This window comes from Chelonoidis abingdonii, chromosome 12 (genome assembly GCF_003597395.2).
Source record: "Chelonoidis abingdonii isolate Lonesome George chromosome 12, CheloAbing_2.0, whole genome shotgun sequence".
In the NCBI taxonomy this organism is placed as follows: domain Eukaryota; kingdom Metazoa; phylum Chordata; order Testudines; family Testudinidae; genus Chelonoidis; species Chelonoidis abingdonii.
In genome coordinates, this window is record NC_133780.1 from 5542259 (window position 1) to 5567040 (window position 24782).

At 51.0% G+C, this 24782-nt stretch overlaps 3 protein-coding genes across 6 annotated transcripts in view; 2 read left to right on the forward strand and 1 right to left on the reverse strand.

The window, feature by feature from the left end:
- The window catches only part of LOC116829487 (uncharacterized), a 193036-nt gene that overhangs the window by 22932 nt on the left and 145322 nt on the right, over positions 1-24782 (forward strand). The window lies entirely within an intron of this gene.
- LOC116815632 (uncharacterized) overlaps positions 3849-24782 on the forward strand; it is a 43556-nt gene continuing 22622 nt past the window's right edge. Inside the window, exon 1 of one of the 4 annotated variants that reach the window (XM_075071610.1) lies at positions 3849-4025. The gene's annotated coding sequence lies outside the window, so the exon portion shown is untranslated. The remainder of the gene's footprint in view (positions 4026-24782) is intronic. The other 3 variants (XM_075071608.1, XM_075071607.1, XM_075071611.1) reach the window with 3 other exon arrangements.
- LOC116836376 (histone H2A.J-like) lies at positions 9615-11481 on the reverse strand. Its single transcript, XM_032799939.2, has one exon. It carries the CDS (start codon positions 10903-10905, stop codon positions 10519-10521), a length of 387 nt encoding a protein of 128 aa, XP_032655830.1. The 5' UTR covers positions 10906-11481; the 3' UTR covers positions 9615-10518.

Genomic DNA, 24782 nt, shown 5'->3' on the forward strand with positions numbered 1-24782 from the left:
AACCTCACCACCTGCCTAATTCTAGCTCAGTCCCATTGCAATCATTGGGACTAGGGGCTGAAACATTGTGGAAATAGGAGCGGGGGGAATGTTATAGCTGAAATCACACTTGTGTTTTGAAAGCTTAATGGGACCTGCTTTGATCTCCTGCTTGGACATTTTCTCTGGGAGCCCAGGGACATAAAGGAGCAAGTGTTACCATCTTGGCTGCGAATCCCCATTGTGCCTGTCTACACCAGCGGTTCTCAAACTATGGGATGGGCCTCCCACAGGAGTCCCGGCCTGTGTGTCTGGTGGGGTTTTTTAAGAGTACCGGCTGTTAGCCCCAGGTGGCTGCAGCTCATGAAGGAGGGCTGTGCACATCTAGGGGGTGGGGATTAAAGGGATGCTAGGGCTCTCCCCCCCCCCCAAAAAAAATCTCACATGGAGGCAGCAAGGCTCCAGCTGTCAGCTCCAGATGGAGCAGCAGCACAGAAGTAAGCATGGCAATGGGGTGATAAGTCTGCCGTGAACAGTGGTATTGATGAATATCACTTTTCACCTGGCCACCCTTACTTCTGTGCTGCTGCTGGCAGCAGCTCTGCCTTCAGAGCTGGGTGCCCAGCCAGCAGCCACTGCTCTCCACTCTGCCTTCAGAGCTTTGTGTCGATTTCTGTACTTCTGAGGGTGGGGGTGTAAATGACAACAGACACGAAGAAGGGGACCCAATGAAATAAAGTGGAGAAGCACTGGTCTACACTATTATGGTCACCGTTTTTACAAAATTATGATAAATCTTGAACAAAGTACAAGCCTTATGAGATGTATGAAAAGTCATCATCTGCTGAATATTATTGTCCTGTTAAAACGTCTGTATCAACGTTATGTATGGAGTTATGAGATTTTGCTATATGTTTGTTACTGAAACATAGTGTAAATCTTGAAAATGTCCACTGATTAGCTCCTCAGAGCCAGGTGCTAAGTGGGCATTAATTGCTTAGCCAGCCATTTGCCAGCACAGGGGACAGTTGTGAACAAGAAATTTACAAAAGATCAACAGAGCCAGACGTGTACCCAGAAGCCTCTTACTGCAAGACAAACCCAAGAAAGAAACCAACAGGACTCCACTGGCCATCACATACAGCCCCCAGCTAAAACCCCTCCAACACATCATCAGGGATCTACAACCCATCCTGGACAATGATCCCACACTTTCACAGACCTTGGGTGGCAGGCCAGTCCTCGCCCACAGACAACCTGCCAATCTGAAACGTATTCTCACCAGCAACTGCACACCACACCATAGTAACTCTACCTCAGGAACCAATCCATGCAACAAACCTCAATGCCAATTCTGCCCACATATTACACCGGCGACACCATCACAGGACCTAACCAGATCAGCCATACCATCACCAGTTCATTCACCTGCACGTCCACCAATCTAATATACGCCATCATATGCCAGCAATGCCCCTCTGCTATGTACATCGGCCAAACTGGACAGTTTCTACGGAAAAGGATAAATGACACAAATCAGATATTAGGAATGGCAATATACAAAAACCTGTAGGAAAGCACTTCAACCTCCCTGGCCACACTATAGCAGACCTTAAGGTGGCCATCCTGCAGCAAAAAACTTCAGGACCAGACTTCAAAGAGAACTGCTGAGCTTCAGTTCATCTGCAAATTTGACACCATCAGCTCAGGATTCAACAAAGACTGTGAATGGCTTGCCAACTACAGAACCAGTTTCTTCCTCTCTTGGTTTTCCCACCCTACTCACGCTAGAACAGGGCCTCAACCTCCTGATTGAACTAACCTCGTTATCTCTAGCTTGCTTGCTAGCATATATATACCTGCCCCTGGAAATTTCCACTACATGCATCTGACAAAGTGGGTATTCACCCATGAAAGCTCATGCTCCAAAATGTCTGTTAGTCTATAAGGTGCCACAGGATTCTCTGCTGCTTTTACAGATCCAGACTAACATGGCTACCCCTCTGATACTTGACAAGAAATTTACAATTCACCTGAAGGGTGGTTGGAAGCTCATGTGTGCCACAGACTGATTGTTGCCTGCCCCTCAACTGGGGTAAACCTCAAAGAGGAGAGCGGTATAAAAACAAAGGAGAGTGGCCTCCATTTTTACCTCTCCTCCCCCATCTTTACAGAAGGCAACAGGATGGCTTGAAAGACAAGAGGAGCATTGGACTAGGGAGGGCAGGCCAAAGGCTGGAAGGAAATCCAGCCTGGTACTAAGAACTGTGAACTGCCTGCAACAGCGGGTGGGGTGAGAAAAGCTGTTTGCTTCACATCTTACAGAGCGTGGTAAAGTTTGAGATTTAAAATGGGTGTTTACCTTTTATTTTTGTTGTAACCAATTTGGACCTTTTACGCCTTTGTCGCTTGTAACCACTTAAAATCTACCTTTGTCTCGTTAATAAACTTGTGTTTTCATCCAAGTGTTTGAGGAATTTCACTTCAGATAACAAGGCTGTTTCCTGATCAGCAGGGCTGAAAGTGAAACGGTGTATTCATAAGAAGCTTGTACTGGCCCATACGCAGCCCATATTAGCTGTAACGTCAACTGCCCCTTTTGCCTCCCCTGGCGGTAGCCTTGCTGGTAGGGTCCGTATCGGCAGGGCTGCCGCCAACGGGGGGAAAGGGCAGCAACGTTAAAGCACTGCCCGACAGGGTGGGGGGCAAAGGGAGCAGCTGACCTGGGGCCGGCGATTTAAAAGGGCCCGGGGTTCCGGCTACTGCTACTGCAGCAGTGGCCGGAGCCCTGGGCCCTATAAATCGCCGCTGGAGCCCCGGGTGGCATGGGCCAGGCAGCATAGAAGGGCTGGCTGGGGGACACTGACCCCCACCCCAGCCCGCCTCTTCCAGGGGCCAGAGTAGGCACCCATACTGGTAAGTCTTCAGAGTTACTTTCACCCCCGCTGACCAGCATCCTTTGTGGGGATGACAGACTAATTAATAAGCTTGTGCAGCACAGTGGATGGTCTGGACAGTACAAGACTCACATTTCTGTGGTGCAAGACTGGGACTAGCAAACTGATTGATGTTACTTCATGAGCGGCTGCTAGCGGCACTCAGTACTGCATAGCTGGGAGGAACTTTGCATGCTGGTGGCTAGGAGCAGAGCCTGGAGATTTGTTGTTCACACAGGGCCACGGTGTGAAAGATGCCCTGGGATGGAGAATTAAGCAGTTCAACAGTCCAGATTGTACCCTGGGGTATGTCTCACACCCTCTGTCTCCTGGGACCCAGCACGGCACCGTTGGGCTCTCCTCATCCTGATGCTCAAAGACACCTGAACAGAGCTAACCAGAGAGGGGGAACCAGCCGACATCCTCAACCCCACTGGCTTTGGCTAAATGCTAAACTCCCCCTGGGATGTGAGACCTGGGGTTCTACTGTCACCCTTCCCCTCAGGCCTCGTTCTCCTTCCTCACTTTACTTCTCTCTCTCCTTTTGCCTTCTGTCTCCTACTAGTCTGGCTCAGCGAGTCCAGTCAACGCCACCTTTTGCACCACTGCTGGCAGCCTGTGCCTGGAGAGGCAGCTCCAAGCAAAACCTTAACCAGCCCAACGAGAGAAGTTTTCCAAGTCTCACAGGGGCTGATCCGCTGGCGGCCCGTGCCCGGGTTTTTCCTGCAGAGAATCTGCAAGTGAGACTGAGCCCTGGCAATAGAAGCTTCTCTGCAGGATGCCCTCTTTGTGCTGATAGAAGCTGCCCAGGGGGCAGGGTCTGGGGCAGGGGGCTGCAGGGCGATCCCTTCAGCGCTAGGACCCAGGGGCAGCCGGGAGGCGGCTCTGTCTGGGGGCAGCGAGCGCTGGGCTCCGGCCCGGCAGCAGGAAGTGAGTCGCAGCCGCTGCGGTGACTCTGGCTCCCAGGCTCCCGGCGAGATCCCCGAGCCCCGGCGGCTGGTGCTGGGAGCCCGGAGCCCTGGCTGCAGCCGGGAGAGGGGAATCTCCAGCAGGGCCCTTCCCGCTGCTCCCCAGGAGCCTCTCCCAGGCCAGGGCAGAGCCCCCAGCCCGGCCCGGCACAGGACTCTTGTTGTTTTTCTTTTCTAATAATCCCAATGTAGCTGGTAGGAGTTGTGTGCGCAGGAAGGGGAGGCGGTCACTGTGGTATCCTGCCTTTAACTAGGCACTGTTATTCATGTATATTTTTTTGCATGTGGGCGCATTTAGGGAGCTGCATCATGGCACGCTACTTCGACCTGGAAAGCAAGGCCGGGAAGTGATGGCCAGGGCCAAGTCTCGCTCTTCTACGTGCTTGGGCTGCAGTCCCAGTTGGGAGATGCACAGCTGTCGCCAAGGGAACTATGCGGAGCACGTGGAGCCGGGCGCCCCCCGTTGTACCCTGGCCGCTGATGGAGTATCTGATCTGTGAGATACTGAGCTGGGCTGGTTAAACGCACCCGGGTGACAAGAAAACCCGCATATCCCGCTAGACCTGCATCTGCGCCATGCTTGTCATACGACAGACTGAACAAGGTACTAGGGGAGTCACCATCGCTCAGTGTTGGTGTCCTGCCCAACATCCAGATCAGCTGCTGCCAAGTATACCGAGATGCCCCAAGCAAGAGGATGCCAGCCCAAACCAACTAGCCTGCAGAGAACTTTGAACCCTCCACGCTACCCCTGCTACAAGGGCTGGTCCCCCGCTCACAAAGGGCCGCAGGTGTAACTAACCCAGTATGAGTTTTTGAGGACCAGCCCTGATATCAGTCAGCACTCCCTCCAAAATTACAACAATTTGCAGAACAGAATGTTATAGTGACACCTGGAGATAAAGACTCACAACCTATTCCATTATTTCCCATTGATGATTTGCCATACAATCTGAATTCCGTTGGCGAATGACGTCCCTCTGACTATTGAAAAGAATATTTTGATAAGGACTCTACAACGACCAAAGGAGGAACCTGCTCAGACTGCATCCCAAGAGGGAGTTGAAACTCAGGGGCACAAGACCAGTGGCCTCGAGGACCCCGGATGAAGCGTCTGCCCGAAGACGCTTTTAATGCTAGGAGGCAGAACTTGAGATCTTTGGAATTTCTATTAACACCTCCTAATCAGGGTGCTGACGTTGACGATCTCACTGTCGGGACAGGTGTCGTAACTATGTCACTGCGCAAGTTCCTTTTAGTCAGTCTCCAGTAACATCTTTATTTTATGGGCGAGGCGGCCTCTGATCCCGTGCTCTGCGATTTTGCACTTGGCCTTTAAGGACACGATCCCCCGTGGACAATGGGAGCTCGATCACTCGGCGGTACGGGGAGGAAAAACCCCTGAACCCTCCTTACTTTTTTTTTTTGTCAACCATTGCAGCTAGCTCCGCCCATCCTGGGGATCTCTTTATTATCCCTCTCGCCCCTCCCTATTCCTTGCGGTTTCCCCCTTCACGGCCTGCCTGGCGAGGCCATGTACCCCGGTTCTCCCTCCTCAGTCCCCTGCCGCCTGTCCAGCCCCCAGCAGCGGCCCGGCCTTGGCTCCCCCCGCCCCGCACGCACGCAACCGGGGCTGGCGGCAGCTTTCCCGGGGCCCGGGCGGGAATCGCAGCCAAGCTTCCGCTGGAGCAGCCTGGGCCAAACCTCCAACCTGCAGCCCGGGGGGGGGCGGGTCTCTCTCCTCCTCCGAGCGGGGCCCCCCGGGGCAGGGGCAGGGGCCGGCCGGCTTGGGGGCTCTGCCTGGCCTGGGAAAGCCCTGGAACAGCGGGAAGGGCCCCCTGCTGGAGATCCCCTCTCCCGCGTGCAGCCAGGGCCCGGGCTCCCAGCCCAGCCGCCGGGGCTCGGGATCTGCCGGGAGCCTGGGACCAAGAGTCCACCGCAGCGGCTGCGACTCACCCTGCTGCCGGGCCCGGAGCCCAGCGCTCGCTGCCCCCAGACAGAAGCCGCCTCCGGCTGCCCCTGGGTCCTACGCGAAGGGATCGCCCCTGCAGCCCCCTGCCCCAGACCCTGCCCCCTGGGCAGCTTCTATCAGCACAAAGAGGGCATCCTGCAAGAAGCCTTCTAATTGCACCAGGCTCAGTCTCACTGCAGATTCTCTGCAGGAAAAACCGGCACGGCCGCCAGCTATAGCCCCTGTGAAGACTTGGAAAACTTCTCTCGTTGGGATGGTTATAGGTTTTGCTTGGAGCTGCCTCTCCAGGCACCAGGCCTGGCAGTGGTGCAAAAGGTGGCCGTTGAACTGGACTCGCTGAGCAGACTAGTAAAGGAGACAGAAGCAAAGAAGAGAGTAGAAGTCAGGTGGGGAAGGAGAAATGAAGGCCTGAGGGGAAGGGTGACAGAAGAAACCCCAGTCTCACATCCCAGGGGGAGTTAAAGCATTTAGCCAAAGCCAGTGGGGTTGAGGATGTCGGCTGGTTCCCCCTCTCTGTACTTGTTAGGTGTCCTTTGAAGCATCAGGATGAGGAGAGCCCAACGGTGCCGTGCGGGGCCCAGGAGACAGAGGGTGTGAGACATACCCCAGGGTACAATCTGGACTGTTGAAACTGCTTAATCACCATCCAGGGCATCTTTCACACCGGGGCCCTGTGTGAAAAACAAAATTCCAGGCATCGCCCTAGCCCACCAGCATCAAAGTTCCTCCAAGCTATGCAGTATCTGAAGTGCCGTCTAAGCACCGCTCATGAAGTAACATCAATCAGTTTGCCTTAGTCCCAGTCTTGCACCAAGAAATGTGAGTCCTGGACGTCCAAACCAATCCCACTGTGCTGCAACAAGCTAATTTAATTAGTCTGTCCATCCCCACAAAGGAGCTGGTCAGCGGGGGAAAGTAACTCTGAAGACTTACCATATGGGTGCCTACTCTGGCCTGGAAGAGCCGGGCTGGGGGGGGTCAGTGTCCCAGCCAGCCTCTATGCTGCCTGGCCAGCCACCCGGGCTCAGCGGCGATTAAGGCCCAGGGCCTCCGGCCATTGCTGCAGTAAGCAGTACCGAACCCGGCCCTTTTAAATCGCCGGCCCCAGGTCAGCTGCTCCCTTTCCCCCCACCCTGTCGCGGCATGCTTTACGTGCTGCCCTTTCCCCCGTTGCGCAGCCCTGCGATATCGGACCCTAACCAGCAAGGCTACCGCCAGGGAGCAAAAAGGGCATTGACGTACAGCTAATATGGGCTGCGTATGGGCCAGTAACAAGCTCTTATGGAATAACACCGTTTCACCTTTCACCCTGCTGATCAGGAAACAGCCTGTTATCTGAATGAAATTCCTCAAACACTTGGATGAAACACAAGTTATTAACGAGACAAAGGTAATTTTATAGTGGTTACAAGCGACAAAAAGCGTACAAGGTCCAAATTGGTTACAACAAAATAAGGTAAACACCCATTAAAATCTCAAACTTAACCACGCTCTGTAAGATTGAAGCAAACAGCTTTCCTACCCAACCCGCTGTTGCAGCAGTCACAGTTCCTTAAGTACCCCAGGCTGGATTCCTTCAGCCTTGGCCTGCCCTCCCTAGTCCCAAGCTACTCTTGTCTTTCAGAGCCATCCTGTTGCCTTCTGTAAAGATGGGGAGGAGAGGTAAAAATGGAGGCCACTCTCCTTTGTTTTTATCCGCTCTCCTCTTTGAGGTTTACCCCAGTTGAGGGGCAGGCAACAATCAATCTGTGGCACACATGAGCTTCCAACCACCCTTCAGGTGAATTGTAAATTTCTTGTCAATATCAGAGGGTAAAGCCATGTAGTCTGGATCTGTAAAAGCAGCAGAGAACCATGTGCCACCTTATAGACTAACAACAATTTTGGAGCATGAGCTTTCAATGGGGTGAATCCCCTTTGTCAAGAATGCATAAGTGGAAATTCCAGGGGCAGGTATTTTATGCTAGCAAACAAGCTAGAGATAACGAGGTTAGCTCAATCAGGGGGATTGAGGCCCCTGTTCTGAGCATTGAGGTGGAAAAACCAAAGAGAGGAGAAACTGGTTCTGTAGTTGGCACCATTCACAGTCTTGTTGATCCTGACTGATGGTGTCAAATTTGCACGATGAACTGAAGCTTCAGCAGTTTCTCTTGAAGTCTGTCCTGAAGTTTTTGCTGCAGGATGGCCCCTTAAAGGTCTGTAATATGTGGCCAGGGAGTTGAAGTGCTTTCCACAGGTTTTTGTATATTGCCATTTCCTAATATCTGATTTGTGTCCATATCCTTTACGTAGAAACTGTCCAGTTTGAGCCATGTACATTAGCAGAGGGGCATTGCCCGGCAGATGGCGTATATTAGAATTGGTGGACGTGCAGGTGAATGAAACTGGTGATGTATGGCTTGATCTGGTAAGGTCCTGTGATGGTCGCGGTGTAGATATGTGGGCAAGAATTGGCATTGAGGTTTGTTGCATGGATTTTGGTTCTGAGGTAAAGTTACTATGTGGGTGTGAAGTTGCTGGTGAGAATACGTTCAAGGATTGGCAGTTGTCTGTGGCGAGGAAACTGGCCTGCCACCCAAGGTCTGTGAAAAGTGTGGGATCATGTCCAGGAGGGTTGTAGATCCCGACATGTGTTGGAGGGGTTTTAGCTGGGCTGTATGTGAATGGCAGGGAGTCCTGTGGTTTCTTTCTTGGTTTGTCTTGCAGTAAGAGGCTTCTGGTAACGTCTGGCTCTGTTGATCTTTTGTAAATTTCCTTGTTCACAACTGTCCCCTGTGCTGGCAAAAGCTGGCTAAAGCAATTTAATGCCCACTTAGCACCTGGCTCTGAGAGCTAATCAGTGTACATTTCAAGATTTCACTATGTTTCAGTAACAAACATATAGCAAAAATCTCCATAACTCCATAACAAACGTTGATACAGACTTTTTAACAGGCAATAAAATATCAGCAGATGAATACTTTTCATACATCCAAAAGCTTGTACTTTGTTCAAGATTATTCATAATTGTAAAAACGGGAACCATAAAGTGTAGACCAGTGCTTCTCACTTTATTTCAAATTGGGTCCCCTTCTCGTGTCTGTTGTCCATTTACACCCCCACCCTCAGAAGTACAGAAATCGACACAAAGCTCTGAGGCAGAGTGGAGAGCAGTGGCGCAATGCCTGGCACCCAGCTCTGAAGCAAGCTGCCTGCCGCAGAGCACAAAGAGGGTGGCAGGTGAAAAGTGATATCATCAATACCACTGTTCACGGCAACTTATCACCCCAGTGGCCATGCTTACTTCTGTGCTGCTGCTCCAATCGGAGCTGACAGCTGAGCCTTGCGCCCCCATGTGAGATTTTTTTGGGGGGGGGAGAGCCCTAAGCATCCCTTTAATCCCCAACCCCCTAGATTGCACAGCCCTCTTCATGAGATGCAGCCACCTGGGCAACAGCCGAACTCTAAAAAAAAACCCACCACACACAGCCGGGACTCCTTGGGAGGCCCACCCATAGTTGAGAACCGCGTTAGACAGGCACAATGGGATCGCAGCCAAGATTGTAACAACTTGCTTCCTTTATGTCCCTGGCCCAAGAAATGTCCGCAGGAGATCAAGCAGGTCCCATTAAGCTTCAAAACACAAGTGTGATTTCAAGCTATAACATCCCCCCGCTCCTATTTCCATGCGGGGCGGGGGGAGCAAGGCCGGGCCGTGCTGGGGGCTGGGACAGCGGCATGTGGGGGACTGAGGAGGGAGAACCGGGGTACAGGCCTCGCCAGGCAGGCCGGAGGGGGAACCCAGGAATAGGGAGGGGGCAGAGGGGATAAAAGTTCCCCCGGATGGGCGGAGCCAGCTGCAATGGTTGCAAAAAAAAAAAAAAGTAAGGGAGGGTTCAGGGGTGTTTTCCTCCCCTCTTCCCCAGGATCTGAGCTCCCATTTCCGGGGGACGTGTCCTTAAAGGCCAAGTGCATCGCAGAGCCGGGACAGGGCCGCTCGCCCCCATATAAGATGTTACTGAGCTGCTAAAGGAGACTTGCTCCAGTGACATATTTACAGACACCCCCACAAAGATCTCACTGTCACACCTGATTCGAGTGTTTAAAGAATCCAAGTCTCAGTTGCTGTGTCTGCTTAAAGCCGCTCGGCGCTTCATCCGTGTGTCCTCGCCACTGGTCCTGTGCCCCTGAGTTTCACTCCTCTTGGGATCCAGTCTGTGCAGGTTCACTCCTTTACGTTAGTTCCTTATCAAAATATTCTTTTCATTTCTCTGAGCTCTTCATCTTCAACTTCATTAGCGTTGTGCAGAGGGACGTCATTCTGCCACGGAATTCAGATTTGTAATGGCAAATCATCATGGGAAATATGAATAGTTGTGAGTAGCTTCAGCAATCACATCTCACGGTGTCACTATAACAGTTCCTGTTTCTATTGCAATGTTGTAATTTGAGGGCAGTGCTGACTGATTCATGGGCTGGTCTCAAAACTCATCACACGAGTGAAGTGAGCTTAATATGTTTTTGTTACACCTGCCAGACTGCGTCACACCTTTGTGAGCGTGGCAGTCACAGACTCAGCGATATGACCATCCCCGTGTATGACAGGGATAACAGACAGTGCTGTCTGTCCAAGTTACATCTCCCTGGCAGTGCCTAGTTGGTTTTGGGGGGCTGGCATCCACGCTCACTTGCCCTTGGCTTTGTGGCTCTCGGTATTCTTGGGCAGCAGCACCGTCTGGATGTTGGGCAGGACACCACCCTGAGCGATGGCGACTCCCCCTAGTAACTTGTTCAGCTCCTCGTCGTTGCGCATGGCCAGCTGCAGGTGCCGCGGGATGATGCGGGTTTTCTTGTCCCGGGTGGCGTTACCAGCCAGCTCCAGTATCTCAGCAGTCAGATACTCCATCACTGCGGCCAGGTACACGGGGGCGCCGGCTCCAACGTGCTCCGCATAGTTCCCCTTGCGCAGCAGCTGGTGCACCTGCCCAACTGGGAACTGCAGCCCAGCACGAGAAGAGCGAGACTTGGCCTTGGCCCTCACTTTCCCACCTTGCTTTCCATGGCCAGACATGATGCAGCTCCCCTAGCACCACAGCAATAAAATACATAATAACAGTGCCTAGTTACAAGGCAGATATCCACATGTGACCCCCTCCCTTCCTGCGCACACACTCCTCCCAGCTTACATTGGATTTATTAAAAAAGAAAAACCAACAAGGAGTCCTTGTGGCACCTTAGAGACTAACACATTTATTTGGGCATAACTTTTGTGGTTCTAGCCCATGAAAGCTTATGTCCAAATAAATGTGTTAGTCTCTAAGGGCTTGGCTACACATGTGAGTTAGTGTGCAATAAAGGAGCCCCGTGCCCACTAGCTCACTCTCCGTCCACACTGGCAAGGCACTGACTCCGCGGCTAGAACGCTCCTGGTACTCACCTCGGCGAGTGGAATAACGTTTGCTGCACCCCTGCTGGAGCACCGCGGCACCAGTGTGGACGCTCTGTCCTTTTAAATGTGCTCTGATCGGCCTCCAGAAGTGTCCCACAATGCCTGTTCTAGCCACTCTGGTCATCACTTTGAACTCTACTGCCCTGCCCACAGGTGACCAACCATCAGACATGTCCTTTATATTCTCTGGGAATTTTGAAATTCTATCACAGCAATTACTTATGTCTGTGTGTTATATGTGTGAATATTTCTGACTTCAAATGAACATTTCCTGACTCGAGGCTTTAGTGGGTTGCTCTCCTGTGTCGGATGCTCCTATATGTGATTAGCTCTAAGCAATTACTGACTTCTCACGATGCAAGCATTGAAGCCGTTTTCTCTCCAGTATGGCTTGTCTAGATGCTGTTACAAGCTTTGAGTCAAAAGCATTTTTCCCACACTAGAAGCCAGCCACGCTTTTCTTGCTTCTGGATTTGCGGCTGCAGCTATGTCTTGTCTCCTTCCACAGTTAATATATTATCCGCTTGTCTTCCCTGGGGCTCTTTTCCAGCAGCCTTCCGACCGGGCAATTCCACAAGCTTATCCCGTCTTCCAGCCTGTGAAAAATTCCCTTCAGCTGCTTACCAATAAACGTCCCTCTCGGTTCACTTTATCAGGAAGATCTGCATCATGATTTCTTCTCTTCATTCTCACTCACTCTGTCATCACTGCTGGAGACGACAATCTTAGACAGAAGATTGGTGGGGGTAGAAAGAGAATAGCCCAGGGAACCAATCGAAACTGAGCAATTGGATTCTGCCTCCCATCTTCTCACACAACACTCCAGAAGGAAATCCATGCAGCCTCAACAGGTGGATTAAAAAAGAATGAGTGAATCTGTGATTACAGCCCTGCCTGGCGGAGAGAGAGGAAGAAACTAGAGGCGTCACTCACACCACTTTTTTGAGATTTCTAACTTTTTCACTCATTGCCCAGTATTCTGATGTCATCTCACCTGTGTGGTCTGTCTCTTGGGCGCGCTCTTTCTATTGAGGCCTGGAGATCTGGCACCCAACGGCTCTCCCCTTGTTCAGTGTCGATACCCTAGGTTGGGAATGCGTAAAGCCTGTAGGGGTGAAAATCGAGACCAGATCACGGTCTGAAAATGACAATGGACACACTTTATCTGCAAAATCTCATGTAGGTTAATTGGAAAAAGTTGTTGTCATAAATGTAAAGGGAAGGGTAAACAACTTCCTGTATATGGTACTAAAACCCTTTCTAGCCCAGAGCACAAAAGTCTTTTTACAGTATAAGGTTAAGCAGTCAGGATTAACCTGCATGACGTACAAAAGGACAGTAGGGAAAATCACTTTTCCAAATCTGGGGGTGGGTCGGAAAAGTGGGGACTTGTCTTCTGTCTGGGTTGCTTCGGAACAGATTCAAGAAAGAAAGCATCCAATCCATTAAACTTGCAAGAATGCATTAGCTTACTTTTATTTGGTTCGTGATTTGCCTTGTGCTGAGAGGAGTGCTATCCCTTGGTTTTCTTTTGTAACTTTAATTGTAGCGAGAGGAGAAGTCCTCTGTGTTTTAACGCTCATTTGCCCTGTGAGATTATCTCATTCGAATTTCACAGAAGGTGCTTCTTTTACCTTTTTTCTTCTGAACAGTTCGTTTTTTAAAATCTGATTTTTGTTTTTTTTGTTAGTGTCTAAAAACCCCCCAAGTGTCTGTGCTCATCTTGTTTATTCTCCGCCTCCCAGCAAGGGGGGTAGGGCTTGGGGGGATATTAGGAATGGTCTCCATTTTCCTTCCCTGAGTTTTGTCTAATCACTTGGTGAGTGCAAGCATAGCTAATCCAAAGTACAAGGAGACATTATGCCTTGGGGAGTTTTTAACTTAAACTGGAGAAATAAGCTGAGCGGTCTTCATGCGATCCTCAACTCTGACCTAGAGTTCAGAGTGGGAGGGAACCCTGGCAGATTGTAATTACGAATATGGTTTCCGCTTTGTATGTATGTATTCTTCTTATATTTACAGTTAGAATATTGAAGAAATCTAAGTCCTATGGTGATTATGCTAAGTGAGGGTCATAATGATATTTAGGAGTTAATTACTCCATTTATTCAGAACCAATGGCTGAAGAAGGGGTTGTTTCACCGAAATCTTTCCTTGCAGCCTGAGGATAGCCATGAAAAAAGAGAATGATTTATTACTGGGCATGGGACCAGGTTTCCTGATACCTGGAACTCACTTTAAATCGTAGAACTTTTCCATAAGGACTGGAGAGTCAGCTGGAACAAAGATCCTCTTTTCCTAATCTATATCAGGGGCTGACAGTTGTGGTGAGGGATAGTGACAGGAGAAGTTTGGGCCCAGTTAGAAATAGATCTAATACTGTTGAAAAGAGCTTATTGAAACATTTTGAGGGTGGGGAACGTATTCTTAACAAGTTTCTAGATGTACTTAGCTAGCCTTGCGTCTGTTTGATTTTTGTTTGCCTTCGTGACTTACTTTTTTGTTGTTGATTATTAACAGATATAAATCTACAATATTATTAATTTAATCAAATCACTTTTGTTTTTATTAATAAACCAGAGGAAGATAGTTGTTACTCGGGGAGGTAAACAGTTCATGCATTCTCTCTTTCAGTGATAATTGGGCGACACTAGAAGTTACCCGTTATAACGTGGAGACAGGTAAGACAGATTTATTGGGGCGGTATCTGAGTGCTGGAGATAGGTATCTTGCTGTTGTTTTTCAGTTAAGATGTGCAGCTTGCGGGCGTGATTGACCTAATCTCTGTGCAGAGGTTAAGGGGTTCTGGGTTGACAGAAGAGAGGTACTGGGCAACGATGCAGGAAAACCAGGCTCAGATGCATTCAGCACAATTAGGATACAATTCCCAGGGGGTCTCTGTGACTGAACCCTTTGACGGTGCATGGAGCAACTGGGGGAGTGTCTGTCACAAAAGGCCACTGTGGACGGAACCTTCCCCGTGCTGTGGCTGGTGGAATATGGAAGCAGAGACAGGAAATAGTCATTGTAGCTGCTTGAGGGAAGGAGGTCTGGGGAGGTGACGGATTTTACACCCTCACTGGTCCCAGAGCTGTGCTCTCTGGGACTTGTGACGCACACTCAGCTTTTGGGTTGTTTTTGAATCTACCATGCCTTCATAAACCTGTGGTAGCCTCCCATGGCTGCGTGCTACTATTCAGAATTAGCGTGCGAACTGGGACTTCTGTGGTTCTGATCGACTCATACAGACAGGACAAATGAAGAAATTTGTCCATTTGAAACTGGAGGTGTGATGTGATTTCGTAGCATGGCGTTATGTTTGACACCTGTACCCCATTGGAGAAGGGTATGGAGATGCAATCCTTTACAGCAGCTGTGCATTATGGAACCCATTTGCTTGATCTAACGACGAGCGAAGAACCTGACAGAGTACTGACATGCAGACCCACACTGTATATAACCGAGGACAGACTTCCCTTACCACGCGACATTCACCGTCTCATAGTTCTCCTGCCTGACGTCTGTAAGGGCTCTCTGAGCGGGGTTCCAGCAGAGCCCCCTGCCCCTGGGTGAAATACACAGCCACTCCTCGAGAGTCACGGCAATCTGAAACACAAGAGTGCCCCCACTCACCTGCTGCCCAAGCCACAATCCCTAGTCGATGGGAAAGGAAAAAAACTGACGTTCTGGGAAGGCCAGAATCTGAGTTAGCAGAATCGACCATCAATTCGAGCAGCCAGAGGCTTCAGCGGGGGGAGAAGTTGGAGAGGCCCTTATCCCAGCACACAAGCCCGGTAGGGTCTTTCTATTTCCCACACGCCTGCCAGACACAGGTTATGATCAGAGGAAGCAGAGTCTAGACCCGGGGACAGGGACAGGAATCCCGACAGCTATCCCTGGGTATTCAATAGGCGCCTCGGGGCTACTGGCCTCAGGTTCCAGCTTTGTGCAGGGCTCTGTGTCTGTTTTCAAAATACGTGAAGGTCCTCTTCCTCCGCTAGCCACCAATGGTCCTTACATCAGAAAATCAGCAGAGTTTCTCACACCCTGTCTCCATCCCTGCTTCTCCTCCCTGCAACCAGCAGCTCCCTGAAAATCCCTACTGAGCTGGCTCATCACAGCCATTTTCCCTTCCCGCCTCCTGAAGACGGGACATTCTGAACGAAATGAGACCAATTCTCAGGCTGTCAGGAGAGGGGTGATGGGGGAGGTTAGAGAAGGGCTTCAAGTCCATGTCACACCTGATTCTTTCCAGGATCTGTTAGACCCTCCAAAAGCAGCAATTTCTGGCCAGAATCAAAGCCATTTTGGGATGGCCCCCCATTGCCGTGTAAACCTCCCCCTACAACAGCGAGCCCAATGCTGCTGGGCAAACCTGAAGGATGAGCTGCCCTGGACCTCCCCTTCGCAGCCCCCGAAGGGACAGGCAGCAGAGGGCTGACAATTGGCATCCGCACTCACCATTTGCCGAGCCAGCAGGACTCCGGTCTGACACCTGGTGTGCTGAGGATCTGGAATCCTGCACAGAATTAGCAGATCCGGGCAACCCTTACATCAGGAATTCAGCAGCCAAAGACAAGAGAGTAGCATTTTAGTTTCATCAGCAAAAAAACATGAGATCTTTGTGGCACCTGTAGGTCACGGGCTTTACACTGAGATGTGTGTGCTGTGATTATAACCTTGCCCTCGGGAGCGCAGTATGGAAGAATCTGCAGTGTGTCCGACACTGACAGTCCGTGCATTTGCTGACCGCATTTGCGGATCTGCAGCAGCTTGGAGCGGCATTCACTTGGTAGCTATCCCACACACCTCTTCCTTCTGGCGCCGAGTGGGTTGTGGGAATGGGAAAGGATTTGGGCATTTCTGGATCCTGTCCCAACTCCCCGTGATTCAGGCGTTCACATCCCAGATTCCTTGGGCTTCCTCACATTTGCCCATCTTTCAACGTTTTTTACGGCAGCCTCTGGTCTTCCCTTTCACGTCTGCGAGAATGAGAGCTGAATGCTGCAGAGAACGTGCTGAGAGTTGCAGACGTCATGTTGATGCGAATCGGTAATTCTTAATATTAAAGCTTGAATGGGGCTCGACAATACATCGAGAACATGTATCGAATAATTTGCGTTGTGGCATAACAGAAATGCGTCAGTCACCATAGAACGCCACCTTCTTGGCTCGGGAAACAAGCACTGTAGTGGGGGATACATCCATTATACGCAAGGATGGACTGATAGCAGTGGCTGCGATGACATTCGGATTGAGAAAGCACTTTCTGGGACTGATTGAGCGCTCGCCCCACCCTGCAGCGGCGAAGGACAGATGATTGAGACTGCCTGCCGGTGGAAGAAGCAGGTGGCTATTGCAATCTGGAAGTGAGAAATCCAGATATGATTAGTGCATAACAGTCTGGGGTGGTGAAAAGTCGACTGATGGTATCGTCATCTGATGCAAGTTTGCTAGCGCACTTAATCCTATTCGCATCGTAAAGACCTGGTACTCTAGGTAAACGGCAGGACATTGTGCGGCTTTGCATAATGGTCTCATAACGTGGAGGTGGTCAAGGATGGAGAGCATAGTTCATTGCTCTACCAGCTTCACTAGCATCATACGTAATCGGAAGGTTTTTCTTCCAGGGTTTCTCAGGCTTGTGGATCACCATGTGTATTCATTGAGTTACGCAGGCTGGCCTGGAAGTGCATGGACAAACGCATCTTCGAACACGGGTCGGGTTAGAAGCTGCAATGCTGATTTTTTCCCGCAGAAGATCACGGGGGAAGTGAAGGCCCATTGTGACCTTGGAGACCCCACTGTACCCTTTTAATGCATGGCTTCATGAACCTACACAGGAGGCCTGACAGACAAGAGCAGGTTCAACAACAGGTGTGTTGGTGGCAGAATGACGTGAGAATGTGCTTTTGCTGTTTAAAGGCTGCTGGTGCTCTCTGTATGGGAAGCTGGACTGGCGAATGATAGCTCCCGATTATATCGTCGTGCTGTACCGTCCATAAATTTGTAGAGGAAGGGTGAACGATACTTCAGGTTCATGCCTGGAGGCTGAATTTGACAGCCAGAGAGCAGGGCTAATAGGGGCAGCGTGGGCGCAAGGATTAGGTGCCTTAAGGAGCAAGTTGGCTGAAAGCCCATAATGTTGTTCCTGTACGGGGTGAATTGCAGTGTTCCATGTAGTAGAATCTGTGTGTTGCTCACTGGCTTTGCAGTGCTTGTTGCTTTCCTGGGCTTAAGGTCTTTTACTTTTGAATAAATAAGAATGTATTCTCAAGTCAAAAAAGCCTTATTGAAAAGGAACTCATGTATGAAAAGAACAAACTGCTGTGAAACAGAAAGGCAGGGGTGGGTGGGGAACGTTCCACAATCAGATTTGCATATGTTCCTGTCTGGAGTGCTGTGCATGAGTGCTGCACTTAGAATGGTATGCTGGCATGGCGATGGGTTGAGTGCAGTGGTAGGGTCATAGTTTGTAGGGCTGGGGGGTGAAGCTACAGTGTTGTTGGAGGCAGCTGTGGCGGTAAGAACCGATGCTGGGCAAGTGGGATTGAGTGAATGAGAGTAACAGGGAAAGAGTTTTGAGACTAGGGCTGCCGGCGGGATAGGCGCGTGTGCTCCGCTGCATGCTACGAGCAGCTGGATAGAGTCTGTTGGCACTCCGATTGCTGATCAGCCGAGCTGCTTTTCCGGAGCACCATGCTTGTTGCCAGCATTCATTCTTGCAACGCGCTCTCCTTCACTTCCCGCCACTCCTGCATTCTCATTTTTCATTACTTGAATGCTGATTACTTATTGAAGTCGTATTCCTTTCTTTATGTGCATCTTTCGTTCTTTGGAGCCTGTCGGCGGTGAACATCATGGACGGCGATCAGGTGCATCTGTAAGGCAAAAGCAAACTTACACGAGCAGCATTGTTCACACAGACAGTCAGCAAATGATTCCCTGTGCGTAAGGGCAAGCACAGTCAACACAATAGCAATTTGCTTGTCCAAAGTGAGTGCACGTAACCACAGGAACCCCAAATGCTGAGTAAGACAGGGTCAGCTGTGATGATGTTTCACGGCTGCTGTCCTCTGGGTTCGTACCATGGGAGAGCAAACAGCTGCAGGGGACCCGTACACTGAACACTGTCCCCACACTTTCCATAGGAGTTCGTCCTGGAAGAGATCTTGCTGCTGAGGTGACCGGGAGAGCTAGGAGAGTCTTCTACTGCAAGGCGGCTTCTGCCCTGGCCATATGCATTGCTTGGGGTGTGCAGCAGCGATCCCCGCCTAGGCATATGCATGCAAGGTAGCCTTACTGGGACCAGACCACAGTGGCTCTCCCGAGAAACCTGCACAAAGCATTGCCCAAGTCCAGATGGGGCTTTGAAGAGATCTCTGAGGCTGATTACCGCAATGTGAAGGGCACATCATGCAGTCGGAATGCCATGCAGCCCTAAAACTCCTCGCCCCAAGAGCCCACACGAATAACTTTTTCCGAAATAATAAAGCCGTCCGGAACTCCTCTTGTGTTATGTGCCGTGTCCCCACAGCACCAGTCACACGATGGCTACTTTCCTCTGGCTGAGACGACAGCTCCTGCTGTATTGCACTTATGGGATTTTTCTGGGGGCGCCCGCTTCCTCACCTGAGCACACTGCCTTCCTCAGCTTTTGCCTCTCCTCTCTCCCTTGTTGAACGGCTCTGGAAGTTTCACGTTGGTACTTTCGAGAGGAGTGCGTGTCCGCCCCAAGAATCAGTCAGTTCTTGTAGGAAATGGCAGGTCATGAGGCTGCAGCACCGGAATCGCTGTTTTGATCCAGGCTTTGCAATAGGCACTCCACACGCTCCCTTCACTTTATCCTTGCACTGCAGTGGCTCCCGGTCATGGCCCCTTTCCATCATGAGCCTTGTATCTGCCAGGTATGTAATTCCTACGGTGGAGACAGCTGGGACTGAAGAGCTTCCTGCCTCAAACTGTGTAGTCCAGCACGCTCGCCATTGCTCCTATCGACGTGGGATCGCCCTGTGCACATGAGACCTATGGGTTCACCTGGAAAATGCATGAAACACTCCACGCACTGGCTGAGCAACAGGAAGGGAGATTTTAAAATTCCCAGAGAATATAAAGATGTCTGATGGTTGGGACCTGTCGGCAGGGCTAGAGTTCAAAGTGATGACCAGAGGGCTAGACAGCCATTGTGACACTTCTGGAGGCTGATCAGAGCACATTAAAAGGCGTGGTTCACACTGGTGCGCGTGTGTCCAGCAGGGTGCAGCAACGTTATTCGCTCGCGAGGTGAGTACCAGGAGCGTTCTAGCGCGGAGTCAGACGCTCTCGCCTTGCCAGGGGACGAGAGTGAGCTAGTGGCACCGGGGCTCCTTATGCACACTAACTCACATGTGTAGCAAGCCTTAAGACAACAATTTATGATAAGCTTCATGTGGCTAGAACCACAAAGTTATCCCAAATAAATGTGTTAGTCTCAAGGTGCCACAGACTCCTTCTTGGTTTCTTTTTTATAAATCCATGTAAGTGGGAGTATGTGTGCGCAGAAGGGGGGTCACATGGTTATCTGCCTTGTAATAGGCATTTTATGTGTATTTTATTGCTGTGGTGCTAGGGGAGCTGCATCATGTTGGCCATGGTAAAGCAGGTGGGAAATGAGGCCAAGGCCAATCTCGCTCTTCTCTGCTGCTGCCAGTTCCCAGTGCGGGCAGTGCAAGCTGCTGCCAAGGGGAACTATGCGGAGCGCGTTGGAGCCGGCGCCCCGTTGTACCTGGCCGCTGATGGAGTATTGACCGCGAGAGATACTGGAGCTGGCTGGTAACGCACCCGAGACAAAGAAAACCGATGCCATCGGGCACACCAGAGGCCATGCGCAACGACGAGGAGCTGAACAAGTTACTAGGGGAGTCCATCGCTCAGGTGGTGTTCTGCCCAACATCCAGGCGGTGCGCTGCCAAGAAACCGAGAGCCCAAAGCCAAGGCAAGTGAGCGCCAATGCCAGCCCCCAAAACCAACTAGGCAATGCCAGGGAGATGTAACTTGGACAGACAGCATGTCTGTTATCCCTGTCGTACACGGGGATGGTCATATCGCTGAGTCTGTGATGTGCCGCCTCACAAAGGTGTGACGCAGTCTGGCAGGTGTAACAAAAACATATTAAGCTCACTTCACTCGTGTGTGAGTTTTGAGACCAGCCATGAATCAGTCAGCATGCCCTCAAATTACAACATTGCAATAGAAACAGGAACTGTTATAGTGACACCGTGAGATGTGTTGGCTGAAGCTACTCGCAACTATCATATTTCCCATGATGATTTGCCATTAAATATCTGAATTCGTGATGAATGACGTCCCTCCTGACAACGCTAATTGATGACATGAAGAGTCAGAAAAATGAAAAGAATATTTTGATAAGAACTAACTGTAAGGATAACCTGCCCAGACTGGATCCCAGAGAGTGAAACTCAGGGAACAGGCCAGTGGCGAGGCACACGATGAAGCGCCAGCGGCTTTACGCAGACACAAGAACTGAGACCGGATTTTTAACACCCAAATCAGGTGTGACAGTGAGATTCTTTGTGGGAGGTGTTGAAATAATGTCACTGGAGCAAGCTCTTTAGCAGCTCAGTACATCTTATATGGGGCGACTCGGCCTGTCCCGCTCTGCGAATGCACTTGGCCTTTAAGGACCGGCCCCGGGAAATGGGAGCTGAGATCCGGGAAAGGGGAAAAAGCCCACCCTCCCTCCCTTTTTTTTGGTACCGTACAGCTGGCTCAGCCTCTGGGGGAACTGTTTATCCCCTTGCCCCTCCTCCGGGTTCCCCTCCGCTGCCGGCGGCCGTACCCGGTCTCACCCTCTCTGCTCCAAGTCTCTCTGTCTCGGCTCCCTGCCGCCAACACCGGGGCTGCGGCAGCTTTCCCCGCGGGGGAATCGCCCAGCTCCGCTGGGCACCGTGGGCCAAACCTCCCCTGCAGCCCGGGGATGGGGGGGGGGGTTCTCTCACCTTCCCTCCGAGCGGGGCCCGGGGCGGGCCGGCTGGCGGCTGGGGCTCTGCCCTGGCCTGGAGACTCTGGAGGAGAGCTGGGAGGCCTGCTGGGAGATTCCCCTCTCCGGCTGCTAGCCAGGGCTCCGGGCTCCAGCACAGCGCCGGGCTCCGGGATCTCGGTCGGAGCCTGGGAGCCAGAGTCACCGAGCGGTGCGTCACTTCCTGCTGCCGGGGCCGGAGCCAGCGCTCGCTGCCCCCCGACAGAGCCGCCTCCGGTGCTCTGGCGTCTAGCGATCAAGCGAGCGCCTGTTCCCGGAAAATGACCCAGGAAACTGCATTGGTGCCCTCCATGACCCACTAGGCTCCCACTAATCCTGCCTCCATCCTACCCCAACCCGGTGAGGGCAAGCACAGTGCAGGGGTGGGGATGCAGCCTGCATTCCGCTTGCCCACCCTTGCACATTTCCTGCACCCCAACCCTGTCTGGCGTGCCCCTTCACCCAACACTGCTCATCCTCACCTGCCCCTCCTGTGCCCGAAACCAGTGTTCTTACCTTTCTGCAGCCTGCCCCTTGGTTCTCAAAATACGTCTCGCACCCTTATCAAATATAGTTTGAAGTAGGTCAGTTCTTTAAACCCAGTATATTTTGATTGTTTGTTACTAATCATTAAAAATGTATATGTTATAAATAAGGTCTGATTAAAAAAAGTAGTTGTACTTAGTGCCTGTGCTTGAATTTTGTTTCGATTATTTATCTTCTAAAAAAAAATTTTGGCATTCTACACCCCAGAAAGGCGTCCAACCCCGTGGCTGAGTGAACCCCAAGTAAGAACCGCTGCCAAACCTGCACTGTGCCCCCTTCACCCAAGCTCTTCCATCCTGTATACTGCTAACCCCTCACTTTCCTTCCACCTCAATGCCTTTATCCCTCCTGCTTCCCGACCCCTGCTCTGTGCGTCCCTCCTGCACCCCCAAACCCTGCACTGTGAGTCTCTCCCTACCCCAGCCCTTGGCATCCACCTCCTTGCACTCCGCGTTGGAACATGATCTGGATGCAATTAAGAGAGCTGCCCATCCAGCGGGTGGTGAGGGGGAGCAGGAGCCCCATCAGGCCTCCTGCATCAGCGTCCACTTTCCCCAGAAGGCAGGAGAGAACAATGCTGTTGCCTATATACACCCAGGTGGAATTAGATAGATGCAGGGATCCTGGTGTGTTGAAGGGAGGGAGTGTGTGCACACACTGAGTGAGTGTGGTAGCATAAAGAACCTGGAAGGCCTGTCAGACACTCAGCAGCTCCAACACACAGAGGGTGCGCACCCACAATTGCCCTGTGCTGTCGACCCAGCTCATGGAGACTGGTACCCAGGGGGGATTGATCCCTGACTTCAAAGCACAGCGACAGGAGACCTCCCAGTCCAGTAGGCCAGGAACTCCACGGAGGAATGAGGGAGGGTAGCAGAGAGAGGGAGGGCAGGGCACCCCTGTCCAGATGATACTGGCTCAGCTCCCTCTCAACAGCCTCCATGTCGACTGGAGTCCGCTCGCTCCAACACTGTCTGCTCCCTCCACACCTACCTCAGCCCAGAAATCTCCCAGCATGAACGTGGGAATCAGGCAAACCAGGGCGTAGGTGGTCTTTTCGGTGGGCTGCTCCCTGTACCGCCACCCTGACCGCCCAAGACTGCAGAGTATTCAGGGGGCCATGGGGCAAGAGCAATTTCAGGCCCCTTCATACAAAAATTGCATATCTATAGATACTATATTCTCATGGGGAGCCTCTGTTGCATGCTCGGGCAAATTGCCCAACTTGCCCCCCTGGGCAGCCCTGCCTCTGCCCTGCCCTGAACATATGACCTATGGAGCGTCTCCACCTCCACCTGGGTTGGTTGCTGTGATTGCCTGATTTATAATATAACCACAGAGATCATCATTGCACACATTGTTATTTATTTTGACCAAAATCTTGTACAGTGTGACATGTAAGATTCTTATGAAAGTTACATTGCTGATACAATGATGCGCTATTGTATGTATTTCATTTCTCTATGTGAGAGTATAAAGTAGATGCACCTGTATAATGGCCCCTGTGTAAGACATGAGGTATTTAGCCGCACATTGTGAGGACCTATGTCAATTGAATGGCCCATCTAGGTTCAAGCTTTTGCTCAATAAGGGCCCGAGAACGCCAGCTGCACCTAATGGATTTCCTGTAGAAAGGTTCAAACTATGAGATGTGTGGGTAATAGCTTCTGCTGTTGATTAAGCAAAAATTATGCACAGCGTGTGAACTCCTAATATTCCATCTTTCCTGATCAGGTTCCACAGTAACAAGGAGATTCCTCCACATGGCAGAAGTAGAAAGGCCTGTGAATTTCGGAATCAATCTCCATCTGGCCCTCTTTCCTGCACAACCCGCTTGGACTATCACTTATGCTAAGGGGCATTCTAACCACGGAGGAGGGCCTTCAAAGATTTGAGGAAACCAGAGATTTGACTTAAGCCAGTGGTTATTCCATCACTAGCTTACAAACCTGAACCAAAACTTTGAATTATTGTGTGTGTTTGATTCCTTTAACAATTTAACTCTCACCGTTTCTTTCTTTCTTTCAGGGCCGTCCCGTAGGATATGGGGCCTGGACAACCCTCTCCTCACTCTCCTTCTCGGCCCTGCCCTTCGTGAGACTTGAAAAAATCTCGCTGTATTGGCTCCGTTAAAGCTTGCTTGAACTGCCTCTCTAGCTCACAGCACCTGCATGGGTGAAAATGGTGAGTGCTGTCTTGACTGGCTAGAGCAGACTTGTAAGACAGAGGCAAAAGGAGAGAGAGAAGTAAAGTGAAGGAAGAACAGGCCTGGCGGGAAGGGTGACAAGCACGCGCCCATCTCTAATCCCAGGGGCTTGTTTAAGATTTAGCAAAGCCGAGTGCATTGAGGACTGTTTAGCTGTTCCCCATTCTCTATGACGAAGATGAGACTTGAAGATGAAAGATAGTGGGCCATGCTGGTCCCAGAATGCGTGGGCGAGACATACCCAGGGTCACAGTGCGACTGTTGAACTGCTGGAATTCCCATAAGCAGTACAATGTTTCACTGCTGCCGCTTGTGTAACACACAAACCCCTCCATGCTCTGCTCTCTCTCCAGTCCAGCCACCTGATTCAAAGTCACTCCAGCAATTACAGTATTGGCATGCAAGTAGCCAGCGTGATGCAATTCAAGGTATAGGCAACCCCGAGCCAGTCCTCTACTTCCAAGCCTTTGCACTCCAGCCTGTACGTACTTCTAACTTCCAGGCTGTAAGCACTGTACCAGATTTCCTGTTAACTTGGGGTATGCTTATTCTATTAGGGTTACTCTTCAGGGGTGTGGGGGACAGGGGGTGTCTGTTAATTCTTCAATGTACTGCTTGTGTTCTTGTGTTTATAGGGAGGCTCTACTTCTCCCTTCTGCAATCCCCTCCCAAAGGAGCTACCGCTGCAGGGGACACGCAATAAAATCGGAGTGATTTTAGAGTCAATCA